At 43.0% G+C, this 15,254-nt stretch overlaps 2 protein-coding genes across 3 annotated transcripts in view; one reads left to right on the forward strand and one right to left on the reverse strand.

The window, feature by feature from the left end:
* LOC114251812 (synaptotagmin-15) overlaps nucleotides 1-1,942 on the reverse strand; it is a 99,705-nt gene extending 97,763 nt beyond the window's left edge. The window contains exon 1 of one of the 2 annotated variants that reach the window (XM_089739790.1): nucleotides 1,850-1,942. The gene's annotated coding sequence lies outside the window, so the exon portion shown is untranslated. Of the gene's footprint in view, nucleotides 1-1,745 lie in introns of both variants that reach the window. The other variant, XM_028186210.2, reaches the window with a different exon arrangement.
* Nucleotides 1,943-12,530: 10,588 nt separating this feature from the next.
* LOC149503273 (uncharacterized) lies at nucleotides 12,531-14,271 on the forward strand. Its single transcript, XM_089739795.1, has one exon. The coding sequence runs from the start codon at nucleotides 12,626-12,628 to the stop codon at nucleotides 14,249-14,251; it is 1,626 nt and encodes a 541-aa protein (XP_089595921.1). The 5' UTR covers nucleotides 12,531-12,625; the 3' UTR covers nucleotides 14,252-14,271.
* The last annotated feature ends 983 nt before the right edge of the window (nucleotides 14,272-15,254 follow it).

Consider the following 15,254-nt stretch of genomic DNA (forward strand, 5'->3'; position numbering starts at 1 on the left):
GCGAATGTGATTTTTATTATTCGAAGCTAACATATTTATGTTGAAAAACAAAATAAACGGGTGAGCTTTTACCAGGTGTCTTATCCAACCGAATGCTTACGGACGATCACAAATCTTGAGTTTACGAATATTTCGATCTAGTTCAATAGGAAACATAGGATCCCCGTGTCTAACTTCGGTTTTTAAATCTCAATTAAAATCTAGATTTACCGATCATAACAAAAATGTAACATTTACCAAACGAAGAACCTAACAGTAATGGATGTATATAGAATTCACATAATAATTTTTAATATTAAGGCATAGTTTTTTGAATTCACACTTGTGTGCTTAGTGCGAGTTTTTTAACGTTCTCGATAGCGTAAAAGTTAGCTCACGGTATGGAATGGGATCGTTTGCCGTTAGGGTTAACTTTTACGCTATCGAGAACGTTAAAAAACTCGCACTAAGCACACTGTTATTGCGTGTTTGGTTACCTAGAACCCCTGAAATTCTGGAAGGCTGAATATCCTCGTTATTCGTAAATGCCCCTGAGACGTGGTTCATTTGCAAGTCAGGGTAAAGAATTAGCTTCCTTTTTACCGCAAACCCCACTCCATTACATAGTTCAAAGGAAATACGTATTTTTCTTTTCAAACGGACTTTCTGCTTTTGGAAAGAAAAACTTTGAAAATAAATGGAATTAATTTAAATGGATAGGGTTATTCGAAAACTAATCTAAATGTGTTTGCTCCTGAATAGTTTAATATTCTTAAAGCGTCTTTGTCGATTGCTTGGATATTTTATTTTTAAAGTAGATGCGAACATAAAATTATTCGAACTTTTAGTTTTATTTGCCGTGGCCTAAATAATATAATAGTAATATGTAATAATAATAATAAGAAACTTTCGTTATCCAGCTGGGTTAGGGACCTAATAGCAGTTATTCTCGATACTGCATGCATTGTGAGGAGGTTTCTCACTCTGGAGTCTTAACCACTGGTGGCTTGTGTCGTAGACACCGTCATCAGCGGCAATCTATTCTTATAAGGTGTTTAAAAAAAAAGTATTTTTAATATCTTTTTAAAAAAATATTGAGTAAATAATAATAAGATTTTAAATAAATAAAAGTAGAATAATAATCATAAAATAATAAGTCGTATAGTGTGCTCGTATCGAGCTATATTGGTTTGAAATCCCCCAGAAAGCAATTATCCTAATTAAATGCGTACTTAACGTAAGTTCACCTATGACCTCCATGATGATGCAATAATATCGTATATTAAAAAAAAAACAAGTCCGCAAAAATTTTAATTTGCATACTCAATTACTGGTCGTGAACCATATTTTTACGCTGTATTACGTGGTAATACCATCCTGCCAACATTTCCATGAAGCAGTAGTCACTTCCTGTTTGACGTCGTTGTACTAATTGAGATTTAGGCCTCATACCTCAAGGTAGATGGCGGCTTTCGTATTGAGATGTCTAAGGGCTTTAACTATAATTTTATTTTTTGAACACCAGATGATCCGTGAGCTCATTTAAGAAAAAATCTGTAGCTGTTGTTAAATTTGTTGCTTAGCTTTTGGTATTATATTATTTATATTATATATATATTATATTATTTAAGTTAATTAAAAATGTCTCTAGACAAAATTAGCGGGTCGGGGTACACAAGCATACATGGGATATTCTTATCATGCACTAAGGTAAATTTGAATGCTTACCAATTTCGAATTTTAGGAATACTACACGAATTACTTACCCTCATAAAAAGAATCACAGGTACACCTAATTCTGAAGGGGTTTTACTTTTCAACTTTTCTAAACACACAGAAACATGCTTTGCTACTTTTTATTAATGCTTACATATATAAAACCCGGTCGTTACAAATGGTTAAGTCGTTCGGGCGAATACTTGCCCGGTACAGAAGGCGTACGGTGGTCAAAAGTACCGCCAAGCGACTGCAAGGAAACACTTCGGCAAAGTTCACAGGCGAATTCACTGCGCATGCTCTCCATTCCACGAAACCAAAGTTGAGGTTCGTTCAGATTCTATAAACTTTATATGTGGTACATGTTATTATTAGTTTTCGAATGCTAACAGATGGTACGTTTTCTAATGCCGACATGTCCGGAGACGGGTGCGGGTCAAATTAGATTATATGGTACACATTGAAGGTTTGGTGCGTATCTATTGTTTGTTGAAGCGACCTATGTAAAGGATTCCGGAGATAGCTTGAACTAAAATAAACAGATTACGAGAACCAAAGTAACCCGGAACTGTAATCCTGAATAATAATAGAAGGAATTTCCATAAGCGTGTAGCTATACAAATATTATTTTATGATATGTAAATTGCATATATGATATATGAGAAATATTTTTCATTTGCTTTTATTTTACTATTGTTTTCCTTTATTTTTGTAGAAGGTAATATATTTAGTATCTCATAAAATGTTACTCAAACTCAGTTTAGAATACTAACTAATTGCGACATAAACATACTTGAAGTCTTCAAACTTTTGCATCAAAGAGTTTCATAGGAACAGAGCCTTGCACTCATACAGGGAAAACTTTGTAATGGCCTCTGATTACTCTCCCAGTAGTCTACATCGGAGTTGATGCAGGTAGCCAGTAAGTGCTTCAGGATGTAATCATGCCACATTTTTAATGGCTATGAAGCAACTTCAGTGTTTTTTAAAAGTCAAACAGACTTATTCTTACGTACCGACCACAATCCTGTTTACTTCTACGTTGTTCTACAGTGATTGGTAATACTCCACTTAGAGAAGCATTTTAAATTAATCTGAATGGTGCGTCTGTATTGATTTTAATGCGTTGAGGACCGTATGTATACCTTATTGATTATACAAGAAAATGTTGCAAACCCTAAAGTGTACATCAGAGGACGGAACAAATAACTCCATTCTATAAATCACGATTTATTTGAACCAGAACATTAGTCTACAGACCTCATTTAAGATAAAACAATCCTTCGCAATTTAGTAACAATACCCATGGAACTCGTTGAATTTGCTGATATCAGCACACATTGTTCACGTCCATCAATATGTATGAGGTTGTATGAGATAGAATATAGCCCTGACAGTCAGCGATGCATACTCAATGCGTTAGTTACCTTACCAAAGTTCGACAACGATATGTACATATTGAATATGCGATAGAATTTTAGATAATTTCCGATGAGTATTCAACATAGCAAAGGCTTTAACAAAGCATTTTTTTGTAGCATAAGTAATATTGGACTCATTCGATATATTTTTTTGCTTAGATGTGTGGACGAGCTCACAGCCCACCTGGTGTTCAGTGGTTACTGGAGCCCATAGACATCCACAGCGTAAATGCGCCGCCCACCTTGAAATATAAGTTCTAAGGTCTCAAGTATAGTTACAACGGCTGCCCCACCCTTCAAACCGAAATGTATTACTGCTTCACGGCAGAAATAGGCAGGGTGGCGATACCCACCCTCGCGGACTCACAAGAGGTCCTACCACCAGTACAGTTTTGTCTCGTGATGTTGAATGTGAAGTGAACGTGATGTTCCATCTGTAGAGTATTGGAGTTCTTCGGACCATTGCTCGAAAGGAGGGTCATAATCTTGAGCAGCTGATGGTGACCGGCAAGACAGAAGGCAAACGTCCCAGAGGACGCAGTCCCACGGGAAGGTCGGACCACATTCGGTCTTGTCTGGACATCAAGATCCACGATGCTCTTCACGAGGCCAAGGATCACAGCAGATAGAGAATAATCGTACAACAAAGATTGATGCAGCGAGGGAATCACGGCCCTCAGTAATGAGGAGAACGATGCAAAGAGGAGGTCTTATGATGTTCTGTTTATTGGATACATAAAAAATAATATATCTGAACTGTCAACAAATTCAACTACTAATAAGTATTGAATAGATAAAGATAGATTGGATTTTTGAGTTACGGAATTTTTGGGCTCATGTTTCTTCTGATATTATGTTACTGGAGTCGATAAACACAACATAAGACATGAGATCAAGGTCCAATTGTGTTGTGTAAAATCTATCTCATCGTTCAAACTGGAATGCATGATAGCCGGGGCTAACACACAACACCACATGATTTTGAAAATAATCGCATTGTCAGTAATTTTATGTTCTTTAAAAATCGAAAAATAGTTTTTTTTTTCCAGTATACCTGAATATTGTAATGATCTCAACACATAAATTAATGTCAATCTTCCAGATCTTCTCAAATACTGCCCCAATAAATGAATGAAAATGAAGCAAACACTTCTATAGTCGACTGATATCAAGGAGCCTCTCTTCACGAAATTAAATGAAGAGCTTTAATGAATACTAAAATTGGAGTCGGCTGAGAAATAAAATTACACTAGAATTAAACCTCTCACCTCCGGTTCGGAAGTAAAATTAATCGTTTACTTGTAAATGATATTATGCCTTATTTATTGCGCATAGTGATATTTTGCTTTATTTATAGCTTTTTCTTTGCTTCATACATAATAAAGTAATGAATGGTTTGCAAAATACGTTTATAAAACCATAGCTTAGTTTAAAATTCAAAGGCGTTGATAACCAGCAGTTGTTGACAAAGATCAAATAAGTGAATTTCAAACCAACAACCCACCACCACAAATTGAGCAAGACATTTTATAAACGATAATGAATTAAACTCTCACTGGTGGTAGGATCTCTTGTGAATTCGTGCGGGTAGGTACCACTACCCTGCCTATTCCTGCCGTGAAGCAGTTATGCGTTTCGGTTTGAAGGGTAGGGCAGCCGTTGTAACTATACCTATACTTGAGTCCTTAGAACTTATATCTCAAGGTGGGTGGCGCATTTACGTTCTAGATGTCTAAGGGCTCCAGTAACCACTTAACACCAGGTGGGCTGTGAGCTCTTCTATCCATCTAAGCAATAAATAAATAAAATCTCTCTCTCTCTCTCCCTCCCTGTAGCGCAGTAAAAATGCACTTATCGTAATATTTGACTACTAAATAAGCTGAAAACCATACTGTATAAATAAAAACATTAATTTAGTGTACCACTAACACGCAGGGCTCACGCAGAAATTATACCTTTGGGATATGCTTCAGTAATAGATGAATACACACCAATTAGAAATTAAATTTTGTATTAAATTAATTTATTAATCGCGTGTTGTGCTAAAACGTACCACCCAAACAATGTATTGATTAAAACTGGCTCTACGTTCCAAATTTGGGTTTATCTTATTAATATTATTAACATCTTATTAATATCTTATTTATAATCTAATAATGTAATGTTATAATTTGCGATGCTTTAAGTACTTCACAATTTTTGGTCAATGTCGAGTATGTCTATTTAGTATTGTTATTGATTTCGCGAGGCGTAGACATTTTCAAAATTACATTTAAGCTTTATATTAGCATGTATTTTTTTAAAGTTTATTAGTTCCATGACGAAGAAAAGAAACGTTCTAGTCAACAAGCCGCTTTATACAAAATTGGATGGTAGCACGATGTATAGCAAAATGTAGAAAGAGAATATCTGTAAAATCGAGTTGAATCTCAATTTTACAACAACAATGTGATTATTTTGCGTCTTAACTCTAGTTACTCTTTAAGTTCATTAAAGTTATTCATGAGCGCGTGTTAAACCATTTTTTCTTAATGAATTATTTTACTCTAAATTACGATCAAACACATTTCGATAATTTGGAAAATTTAGTTGAAGATGCGATACATATACTTCAATGCGTCTACTTTTCAGAATCTCCAAAGTTCGAATACTTCGTAGGCAGGAACGACTGAACCTGACGTGAAATGAACATTCTAAAAACGGTTTTAACTAAGCAAATTTCTTCAGAAAAAGTCTGTAGTTATATTTGAGGTTTCACTAATGAAATATGTTTCAATAAGCTGACATTCTACTGTTAACGACGTAATAGCCCGAGAGCCCGTTGGCGAATACCTGTATGTATTTGATCAGACCTGAATTTTTGTACATTGAGACCCCTATAGCTACCTATATTTTTTTAACTGATTTAACACTTTTAAATTTTGTCTTGAAGACATAATTTTTTTTATGAGGAATTGAATTATTTGTTAATCAGCATTATACCGTATTAGTTATAATTCTTCCTTAAAAAAAATCACTTCTTTATTGTCTAACTAATGAAGTTTAGTTTATAGAATTTAAAAAAATATTAATTTCTGTAAATACATTGCTAAAGTAAATCGCAATTAAATTATATTCCTCTAAAACAGTGAACTGAAAACATATACATCTGGCCGGGTAGTAGCTAAGATTTTATTATATTATATTATATGTTGATGTGTGTACGCAATGTATACGTCAGCCGTGATCAATATAAGTTTTTAAGACTATAATAAACAACATATTTCAATGGCAGATCTGGTCATTACTTTCAAAAATTTATATTTTTTTATTTCAAAATTGTCTGCCACAAAGTAAAACGCACGATAATATTCTGCCATTCTTAGTTTCCGATAATAAGAATCATATATTTTTTAAATTTCAAAACGGCAGACGTGGTCAAATGGATTTAAAATCCGTAAAAAATCGATACACCTGTCCTACCTGAGCGCTCGGCTCTCGACCGCTTTGAGCTTAGTGAGTGTCCACCTCATGCACTGTAGGCATAGGGGTCTCAATGTACAAAAATTCAGGTCTGGTCAAATACATACAGGTATTCGCCAACGGGTTCTCGGGCTATAACATTCTCGGGACTAACCTCAAAGCATTAAAATTTTATGCCAATTCGTGACTGTATAAATTAATTTCACAAAATTGCACCACTCGCTACAGAAGCAATGTCATTTCCATTGTTATTTTAATTTTTTTTGCTACGTACCATCCAATTTATTTTATTTACACATAATTAACTTCTTAATTTGGTGCATTACGACGGTGACCACTCACCTTTACTTAGGCCGAACACTCAAATATCTACAAAGGCAACGAAAAGAAAAGGTAACCTGTAAATAAATATCAAAACATTAGAGAATGTTTCGGGCTATATCTCACAAAAGCCGCAATTTCACACAACACTGAACACTAGAGCATTTGGTCCCATGCTGACAAAATTACCGGGTTGATCTCGCCCTTACCTGCTATCAAAAAAGCTGTTGAGTGTGGGCGGTGCGTATCAAGGCTTTATATGACATATATTCGAATAGCTACTAAACTGTTGAAGCAATTAAGTTTAATGTAGTTTTGAGAGATTCGTTTTAAGGTTTTGTCATTACAGACTTGAGTAGTTTACTGGTATTGTGTTTGTTATTGTTATAACCTCAGTGTGGGATTTTTTCATCATGATCAGCCCACAGCTATCAATTGGGTACAGACTTCTTCTAATTCATTCTTTTTTTATTTTTTTTTTATTTATTGTTGAATGTTTACTGGTGGCCCGAAGGCCTTTCCAGTTTCACCAGGACAGGTGGGCGAGCAAAGGCTCAGCCAAGAGGGGTGGGATTTGCTAACGTTACGCTACGGTTACCGGGGTCCCTAAGCCTGCCCCTAGTATTAGAGCTGAAGGCATCTAATGCAAAGGTTATTGGATCTGATGGATCCGTAAGGACGTGTCTAGGGCGTCGACGGTGACTGGCTCCTGCATGATCAGGATTCGGGGAGTAGTCAGCGGCGGCAACGATAAGGCGATTATCATGACGCATAGCCTTATCGAAGTATCGTTCCGACGCTGACTTCATGTATTTCCGAATTGATTCGAGGCCCAGGTCGTCGTGGAGGTCAACGTTCCTCACGAACCACGGAGCGCCGACAGCTAACCTGCAAAAGCGGGATTGTAGGGATTGGAGGGTGTCTATGTGTGTGCGGGCCGCGTGAGCGAACACCACACTCGCGTAAGTCATGACGGGCCTTATGCAAGTTTTGTAAAGTGTCACCTTGTTCCGAAGGGACATTTTACTCCGCTTACAGATCATGGGGTAGAGTCTACCGAGAATAAACGCGGCACGGTCACGGACTGATTTTATATGCGGGCGGAATGTCATCGATGCATCCAGGGTAACGCCCAGGTACTTGACCTTCCTGGCCCAGGGTATGGGTTGTCTAAAGAGAGTAATCGGGGGTGTGAGATTCCTCCTTCTAATCCGGGAGGAAATCCGTGTGGAGCTTCCCCTCTGAAATAGCACCGCAGTACTTTTCGCTGGGTTGATGTCTATGCGCCATTTTCGGAACCACTGTCCTAGGGCTAGGGCTGCGCTCTGAAGATTCTTCGTGATTAGGGACTTATTTCTACTAGAATAGTAAACAGTCGTGTCGTCGGCGAATAAAGCTAAATGGGTCGGCGGCGACCGGGGAATATCGTTGACGAATAAGCTAAATAGGAGGGGTGAGAGGACAGAGCCTTGCGGGACTCCAGCTGTGAGAGGTCGTGGGGAGGAGCGGCTTCCCTCGACTCGATATCGAAAAGAGCGGTTCGACAAGAAGTCCCGTATGATGAGCACGAGACTATCTGGCACGCCCATGTTGAATAGTTTGAAAATCAAACCATTGTGCCAGACTTTGTCGAACGCTTTTGCGACGTCGAAGAAGAGAGCTCCCGTGTATAACGGTTTTGGTCGATTAAGCCCCACAAGAATGTGCTCCGTGAGGCGGTGCACCTGTTGAACGCATGAGTGATTTGTACGGAATCCGAATTGTTCATCGATGAGAATGCCCTTGGATGAGACGAAATCTCTGAGGCGCTTGTAGAGCAGACGCTCATACAGCTTGCCTAGAGACATGAGGAGGCTAATCGGGCGGTAGCTCGTCGGATGATTTTTTGGTTTACCGGGTTTATGTATGCCGATAACGTCCGCTTCTTTCCACACCGCGGGAAAGATACAGTTCGCCATAGCGGCATTGAAAATAGATGCCAACATCACGATGAGTTGGACGGGTAGAAGTTTAATAACGCGGTTAGATATACCGTCGGAACCGGGAGCCTTGCGAGGACGTAGGTCTTTGATCAAGTCTTTAACTTCCATCGGGGTGACGGGTGGTAACGCATCCGAGGGTGGCAAGGAGGCTCTGCGTTCTACCTCACTGTCTACTAATTCTACATGAACAGGGTCCACGGATTGAGTGCTGGGCGTGCGCTGGGTTTGCAATGTATCGGCCAGCAGCTCTCCTTTTTCGTCATCATCAAAGGCCGCGAGTCGGCCTGAGGGGCCTACGAGGGGGGGCATAGTTACTACCGTATCCGATTTGAGAGTACGAGCTAAGCGGTAGTAAGACCTTTGGGAGGGCGCGAGTCCTTCTAAGAAATCAGACCATCTGGCATCTCGGACTTCGGCGATGCGAGACTTTACGTCGCGTTGTAGGGCACGCATTCGAATACGATTTTCCGCGGTAGGATACCTGTCGTAGGCGCGTATCGAGGCGTTCTTAGCTCTAAGGAGTTCCCTAATATCGTCGGACAATTTGAAGCGGTGAAGGAAGTCCTCCGCTACAACTTGTTTCGATGACCTATCTAATGTCGAGGTGATGTGTGATGTTAAGATGTCTATGGCTTCAGCGGTATCCTGAGGAGACGGGGTAGAGTCCGGGTTAAACGGGAGCGATGGTGGATCAGATTCAGCCAGGCTGATGCCCAGCGTGTGCCAATCCACCACAGTCCTCGTGACGGGAACGGAATCGGGAGCGCGACCGAGCTTCATGACGACGGGACGGTGGTCTGAATCTAACTCTGAAACTACTTCGATCGAGTGTAAGCGCAGAGTTACGTTTTTTAATAACGCTATGTCGAGTATATCCGGGCGATGCGCGATATTTAGCGGGTAGTGAGTCGGGGTTAACGGAGAGACGATATCGAAGGCGAGATCATCGACTAACGCGTCAAGCCGCCTGCCATTCGGGGTTGTGGTGTGTGAGTTCCACCTGATGTGTTTACAATTTAGGTCGCCCGCCAGAATGACAGAGCTCCCCATACCGAGCAGCGCCTCGATATCACTGCTTAGAACGATCTTATCCGGTGGAAGATAAACGGACGCGATAACGATCGGCGCGTGTCCCGTCAGTGAGATTCGGCACACTGATGCTTCGATATTAGCGAGCGCAGGAGGATCGAGCGGGACGCAATGCAGGGCTCTTCTATAGTAAATAACGGTACCACCACCACGGGCAGAGAGCCTGTCGTTCCTGACCATGTTATAGTTCGCGATTTTAGGGTCACGGCGCGCGGGCTTAAGTAGGGTCTCCTGCACTAAGAAAATGTCAATTTGATGGTCACGCAAAAAATCACAAACCTGATCACGTTGATATGCGAGACCGTAAGCGTTAAAAAATCCTATTGTTACGGATAAGGGTTTTATTCTACTAATGTACGCCATTGATTACCGGCGGAGTGAGGGGAGGACGTACGTATTTAACGACGCGTATACGTCAGCGTATTCTTGCACAACGGCGATGAAATGTTGTGCAGTGGAGGCGGCGCGAATGGCGTCACCCAAAGCGTTAACACGCTCAAAGTTGATCGACTGAAAAAAGTCGATCGCTAGAGCGAGATTTTCGGACGCGGTCGGAGGGCAGGTCGCGGGGGAGGGACGTATCGCGGGGGTGGGACGAGTCGCGGGGGAGAGAGTTGTAGCCGTGTTCGTGTACGGCACCGGTTTAGCCCAAGCCGAGACGCTGGGCACCGACGCCGGCACGAAAGCAGGCTTAGCCTTCGGCACAGAGGGTACCGTGGCTTTGATGTCTGGGCCGGAAGCTCGGAGGCGGTTTTGACGGGCGACGCGGCGATTTATTTTTGGAGCTCGGGGGCATCCACGGTAGTTCGCGGGGTGACCTTGTGTTCGGCACAGGACACAGCTAGGCGGTTCCGTCGCGGTTTTTTGGTCGCGAACGCAGAGGGCCGTGGCGTGATCGCCCAAACACTTCGGGGGCGCGCGTGACAGTTACGGGAAGAGTGCCCGTACAGTTGGCAGTTATGGCACTGACTAGGAGTGCCTTTTTTATGGGGGACTTCGACGGCAATACCGGAGAGCCTACAGACGGTCCGAATGTTAAAAACTTGCTTACCCTCGGGGGTAGGCTGGAGGGCGACTAAAACCATATTGTATGGCTCCCTACTGCGGCCGGTGTGCATGCGGTGCACGGAATTTACTGGTAGGCCTTGTTCTATCAGATCTGCCTTGACGAGATCGGCATCTAGCTCCTTCGGGATTCCACGTATGACAACGCGGAGTTCGCGCTCCTCCTGGAGCGTATAAGTGTGGAAACTTATACGCTCCTTTCGGAGGTAACTTGAGAGGGCCCTATGGTCGTCGGGTGTCGTTACTTTTGTAATTCATTCATTCATTCACCCAAATGCTACAATTACAAAATAATAACAAACATTATTGCCTCTTGCGTTGTCTTTAAAAATATAGTAATTCCTAAATTGTATTCGATTGCAACAACGGTTACTTACACGTACTGTTTCACACACTGTTTCAAAGCAAACCTTAAACACTCGTGATCACATTTCTCATTACGCATATTATGAACCCATGATTGCACCTAATATACGTAAATACATACTTCTTTTTCTTCTTCTCAAACGTGTCACTCTAGAGGACTCACGTAGAGGACCCACTACAGTTTTAATTACCTATATTATTTGATAAACAAATATAAAATATTTAAAAATGCTAGAAACATTCATGAATTCTGAATTTATTTGCTTTTAATCATTTCGAAACAAAATGATTACATTAAACACAATATTTTTAAAGATGTCCATATTTTGCCTTAAATCGCTCGATTTTTCAGCCACTGATGATGACGGCGCGGTAGAGGGAGGCCACGTCAAAATCAGACGTACATATTTCCACGTGTCTTTCACATTTATTTATTTTTCTATAGCTAGTATTATTTTTCCCTGCTTATTTTTTTTTTGTAAATTAAGTACCCCGACGTCGTTGCTTACTGCGTAATTTCGCCGAAGGCTTTTAATGTTTTATCGAAACAGAAATACAATTTGCTGCCGAGGGTTTGGTATAGCTTTAAAAAAGTTTTTTTAATTGATAGTCAATATATACATAGTTTTAAAAGATAAAGTAATAGATTAAAACTCAAGGAATAAGAAATACCATATTTTTTGTCTGAAATCAATAATTGTCAGAAATAGTTCTTCGAATACTCTGATTTTCAAGAAGCAGGTTTGGGTATTTAATGCACAGAATACAAGATTGTTATGATTCCAATAATTTCAACGAAGAACTTTTAAAAAAATTTGAATGCTATGGAATTCTTGGAATAACTCGAAAGGTAATCAATATTATAGATCCTTGGAATGTGGCCAAATTGGCTTCAAATAGAAGAGAACTCAAATAGGGCGAAGCGATTTAATATTTATCCAGAAATACTCGTGCTTGTACAAAGAATAGGTTTGCATAGAGTACTGCTATTGTTTTTAACTACTACTACTATTCGGATTGTCGTTAATCGATCAAATGGATCATGAACACTATTTCTAGAAATATGTATGCTATTTATAGAATCACACTACATCGTTAATCCCGATACCTTAAACTTAAAGTATGCCCTGTGTTCAATCGAACCGCTAAGTACCGAGAAGCTGGGGCCTCGCCGCAAGGCGAGTGTGCTTAAGACCCGGGACAGCCCCACCTGGGTCAGACATCATGGAAGCTTTATTTACAGAATTCCTCCAACTTCGCCACCCAAAGCTCACTTCTGAGTTTCTGGCTTTCAAGGCCGATCACGCCGTGAGCCCTCTCGCGGATTCCGCCGTGCTCGTCGCTCCCGCGTCGTACACCGCAGCGTCCGCCATGCCTGCCGCTCCCGCGTCGCCTATACTAGTGGGTAAAACTGCTGCGTCGTCCGCCGTGGCCGCCGCTCCTCTGGCGCGATCATCCGCGGGTTCCGTAGGGTCCGACGGACGTCCTGCATCTGCCCGTAGGTCGCCTGCTCCCGAACCTGCTGCCTCCTCGTCCTCCGACTCTGACTCGGACATGGAGGTCGACCTCGCCCCCGCCTCATCGACGGATGGATTCACCCTGGTACAAAAGGGTAAGAAGCGCGCTGCGGAGTCCCGAGCTCCCGCGGCCGCTAAAATTAGTAAAGCCGCGAACGCGTCGCGCCCTCGCCCTCCGACTCCCGTCGCTCCCCCTGCCCGTGCCACACCGTCGCCGCGTCCAGAGGCACAAAATAAAACTCAGACCCCTCCCCCGGTAATCCTTCAAGAGAAGGCAGCTTGGGACCGAGTTTCCCTGGCCCTTCAGGCCAAAAAAATTAATTTTATCAGCGCCCGTAACCTCGCGAACGGGATTCAAATTAAGGTAACGACACCCGACGACCATCGGGCCCTCTCAAGCTACCTCCGAAAGGAGCGTATAAGTTTCCACACTTATACGCTTCAGGAGGAGCGTGAACTTCGCGCGGTCATACGCGGCATCCCAAAGGAATTAGATGCCGATCTCGTCAAGGCCGACCTTCTAGAACAAGGTCTGCCGGTCAATTCCGTGCACCGCATGTACGCAGGACGTGGGAGGGAGCCATACAATATGGTTCTCGTCGCTCTCCAGCCTACCCCCGAGGGCAAGCAAATTTTCAACGTACGAACAGTCTGTAGGCTTTCCGGAATAACCGTCGAAACCCCCCATAAAAAAGGCACTCCGAGCCAGTGCCATAACTGTCAGTTGTACGGGCACTCTTCCCGTAATTGCCACGCGCGCTCGCGATGCGTCAAGTGTTTGGGCGATCACGCCACGAGCCTTTGCACTCGCGATCAAAAAACCGCTACGGAACCGCCTAGCTGCGTCCTGTGCCGAACACAGGGTCACCCCGCGAATTACCGTGGTTGTCCCCGAGCCCCTAAAATAAATCGCCGCGTCGCCCGCCAAAACCGCCTCCGAGCTTTCGGCCCAGACATCAAAGCCACGGCACCCTCTGTGCCGAAGGCTAAGCCTGCTTTCGTGCCGGCGTTGGTGCCCAGCGTCTCGGCCTGGGCTAAACCGTTGCCGTACACGAACACGGCTACAACTCTCTCCCCCGCGACTCGTCCCACATCCGCGATACGTCCCTCCCCCGTGACTCGTCCCTCCCCCGCGACCTGCCCTCCGACCTCGTCCGACAATCTCGCTCTAGCGATCGACTTTTTTCAGTCGATCAACTTTGATCGCGTTAATGCTTTGGGCGACGCCATTCGCGCCGCCTCCACTGCACAACACTTCATCGCCGTTGTGCAAGAATACGCTGACGTATACGCGTCGTTAAATACGTACGTCCTCCCCTCACTCCGCCGGTAATCAATGGCGTACATAAGTAGAATCAAGCCCCTATCCATAACGATAGGATTTTTTAACGCTTACGGTCTCGCAAATCAACGTGATCAGGTTTGTGATTTTTTGCGTGACCATCAAATTGACATCTTTTTGGTGCAGGAGACCCTGCTTAAGCCCGCGCGCCGCGACCCTAAAATCGCGAACTACAACATGGTTAGGAACGACAGGCTCACTGCTCGTGGTGGTGGTACCGTCATTTACTATAGAAGAGCCCTGCATTGCGTCCCACTCGACCCCCCCGCGCTTTCTAACATCGAAGCATCAGTATGCCGAATCTCACTGACTGGACACGCGCCGATCGTTATCGCGTCCGTTTATCTTCCACCGGATAAAATTGTTCTAAGGAGTGATATTGAGGCGCTGCTCGGCATGGGAAGCTCTGTCATTCTGGCGGGTGACCTAAATTGTAAACACGTCAGGTGGAACTCTCACACCTCAACCCCTAATGGCAGGCGCCTCGACGCGTTAGTCGATGATCTCGCCTTCGATATCGTCGCTCCGCTGACCCCGACTCACTACCCGCTAAATATCGCGCATCGCCCGGATATACTCGACATAGCGTTATTAAAAAACGTAACTCTGCGCTTACATTCGATTGAAGTAGTTTCAGAGTTAGATTCAGATCATCGTCCCGTCATTATGAAGCTCGGTCGCGCTCCCGATTCCGTTCCCGTCACGAGGACTGTGGTGGATTGGCACACGCTGGGCATCAGCCTGGCTGAATCTGATCCACCATCGCTTCCGTTTAGTCCGGACTCTATCCCGTCTCCTCAGGATACCGCTGAAGCCATAGACATCGTAACGTCACACATCACCTCGACATTAGATAGGTCATCGAAGCAAGTTGTAGCGGAGGACTTTCTTCACCGCTTCAAATTGCCCGACGATATTAGGGAACTCCTTAGAGCTAAGAACGCCTCAATCCGTGCGTACGATAGGTATCCTACCGCGGAAAATCGTATTCGAA

This window comes from Bombyx mandarina, chromosome 03, assembly GCF_030267445.1.
Source record: "Bombyx mandarina strain Sakado chromosome 03, ASM3026744v2".
Taxonomy (NCBI): domain Eukaryota; kingdom Metazoa; phylum Arthropoda; class Insecta; order Lepidoptera; family Bombycidae; genus Bombyx; species Bombyx mandarina.

Excerpts from the sequence above, each read along its gene's own strand:
- LOC149503273 (XM_089739795.1), top strand. The coding sequence starts at position 12,626 with ATGGAAGCTTTATTTACAGAATTCCTCCAACTTCGCCACCCAAAGCTC.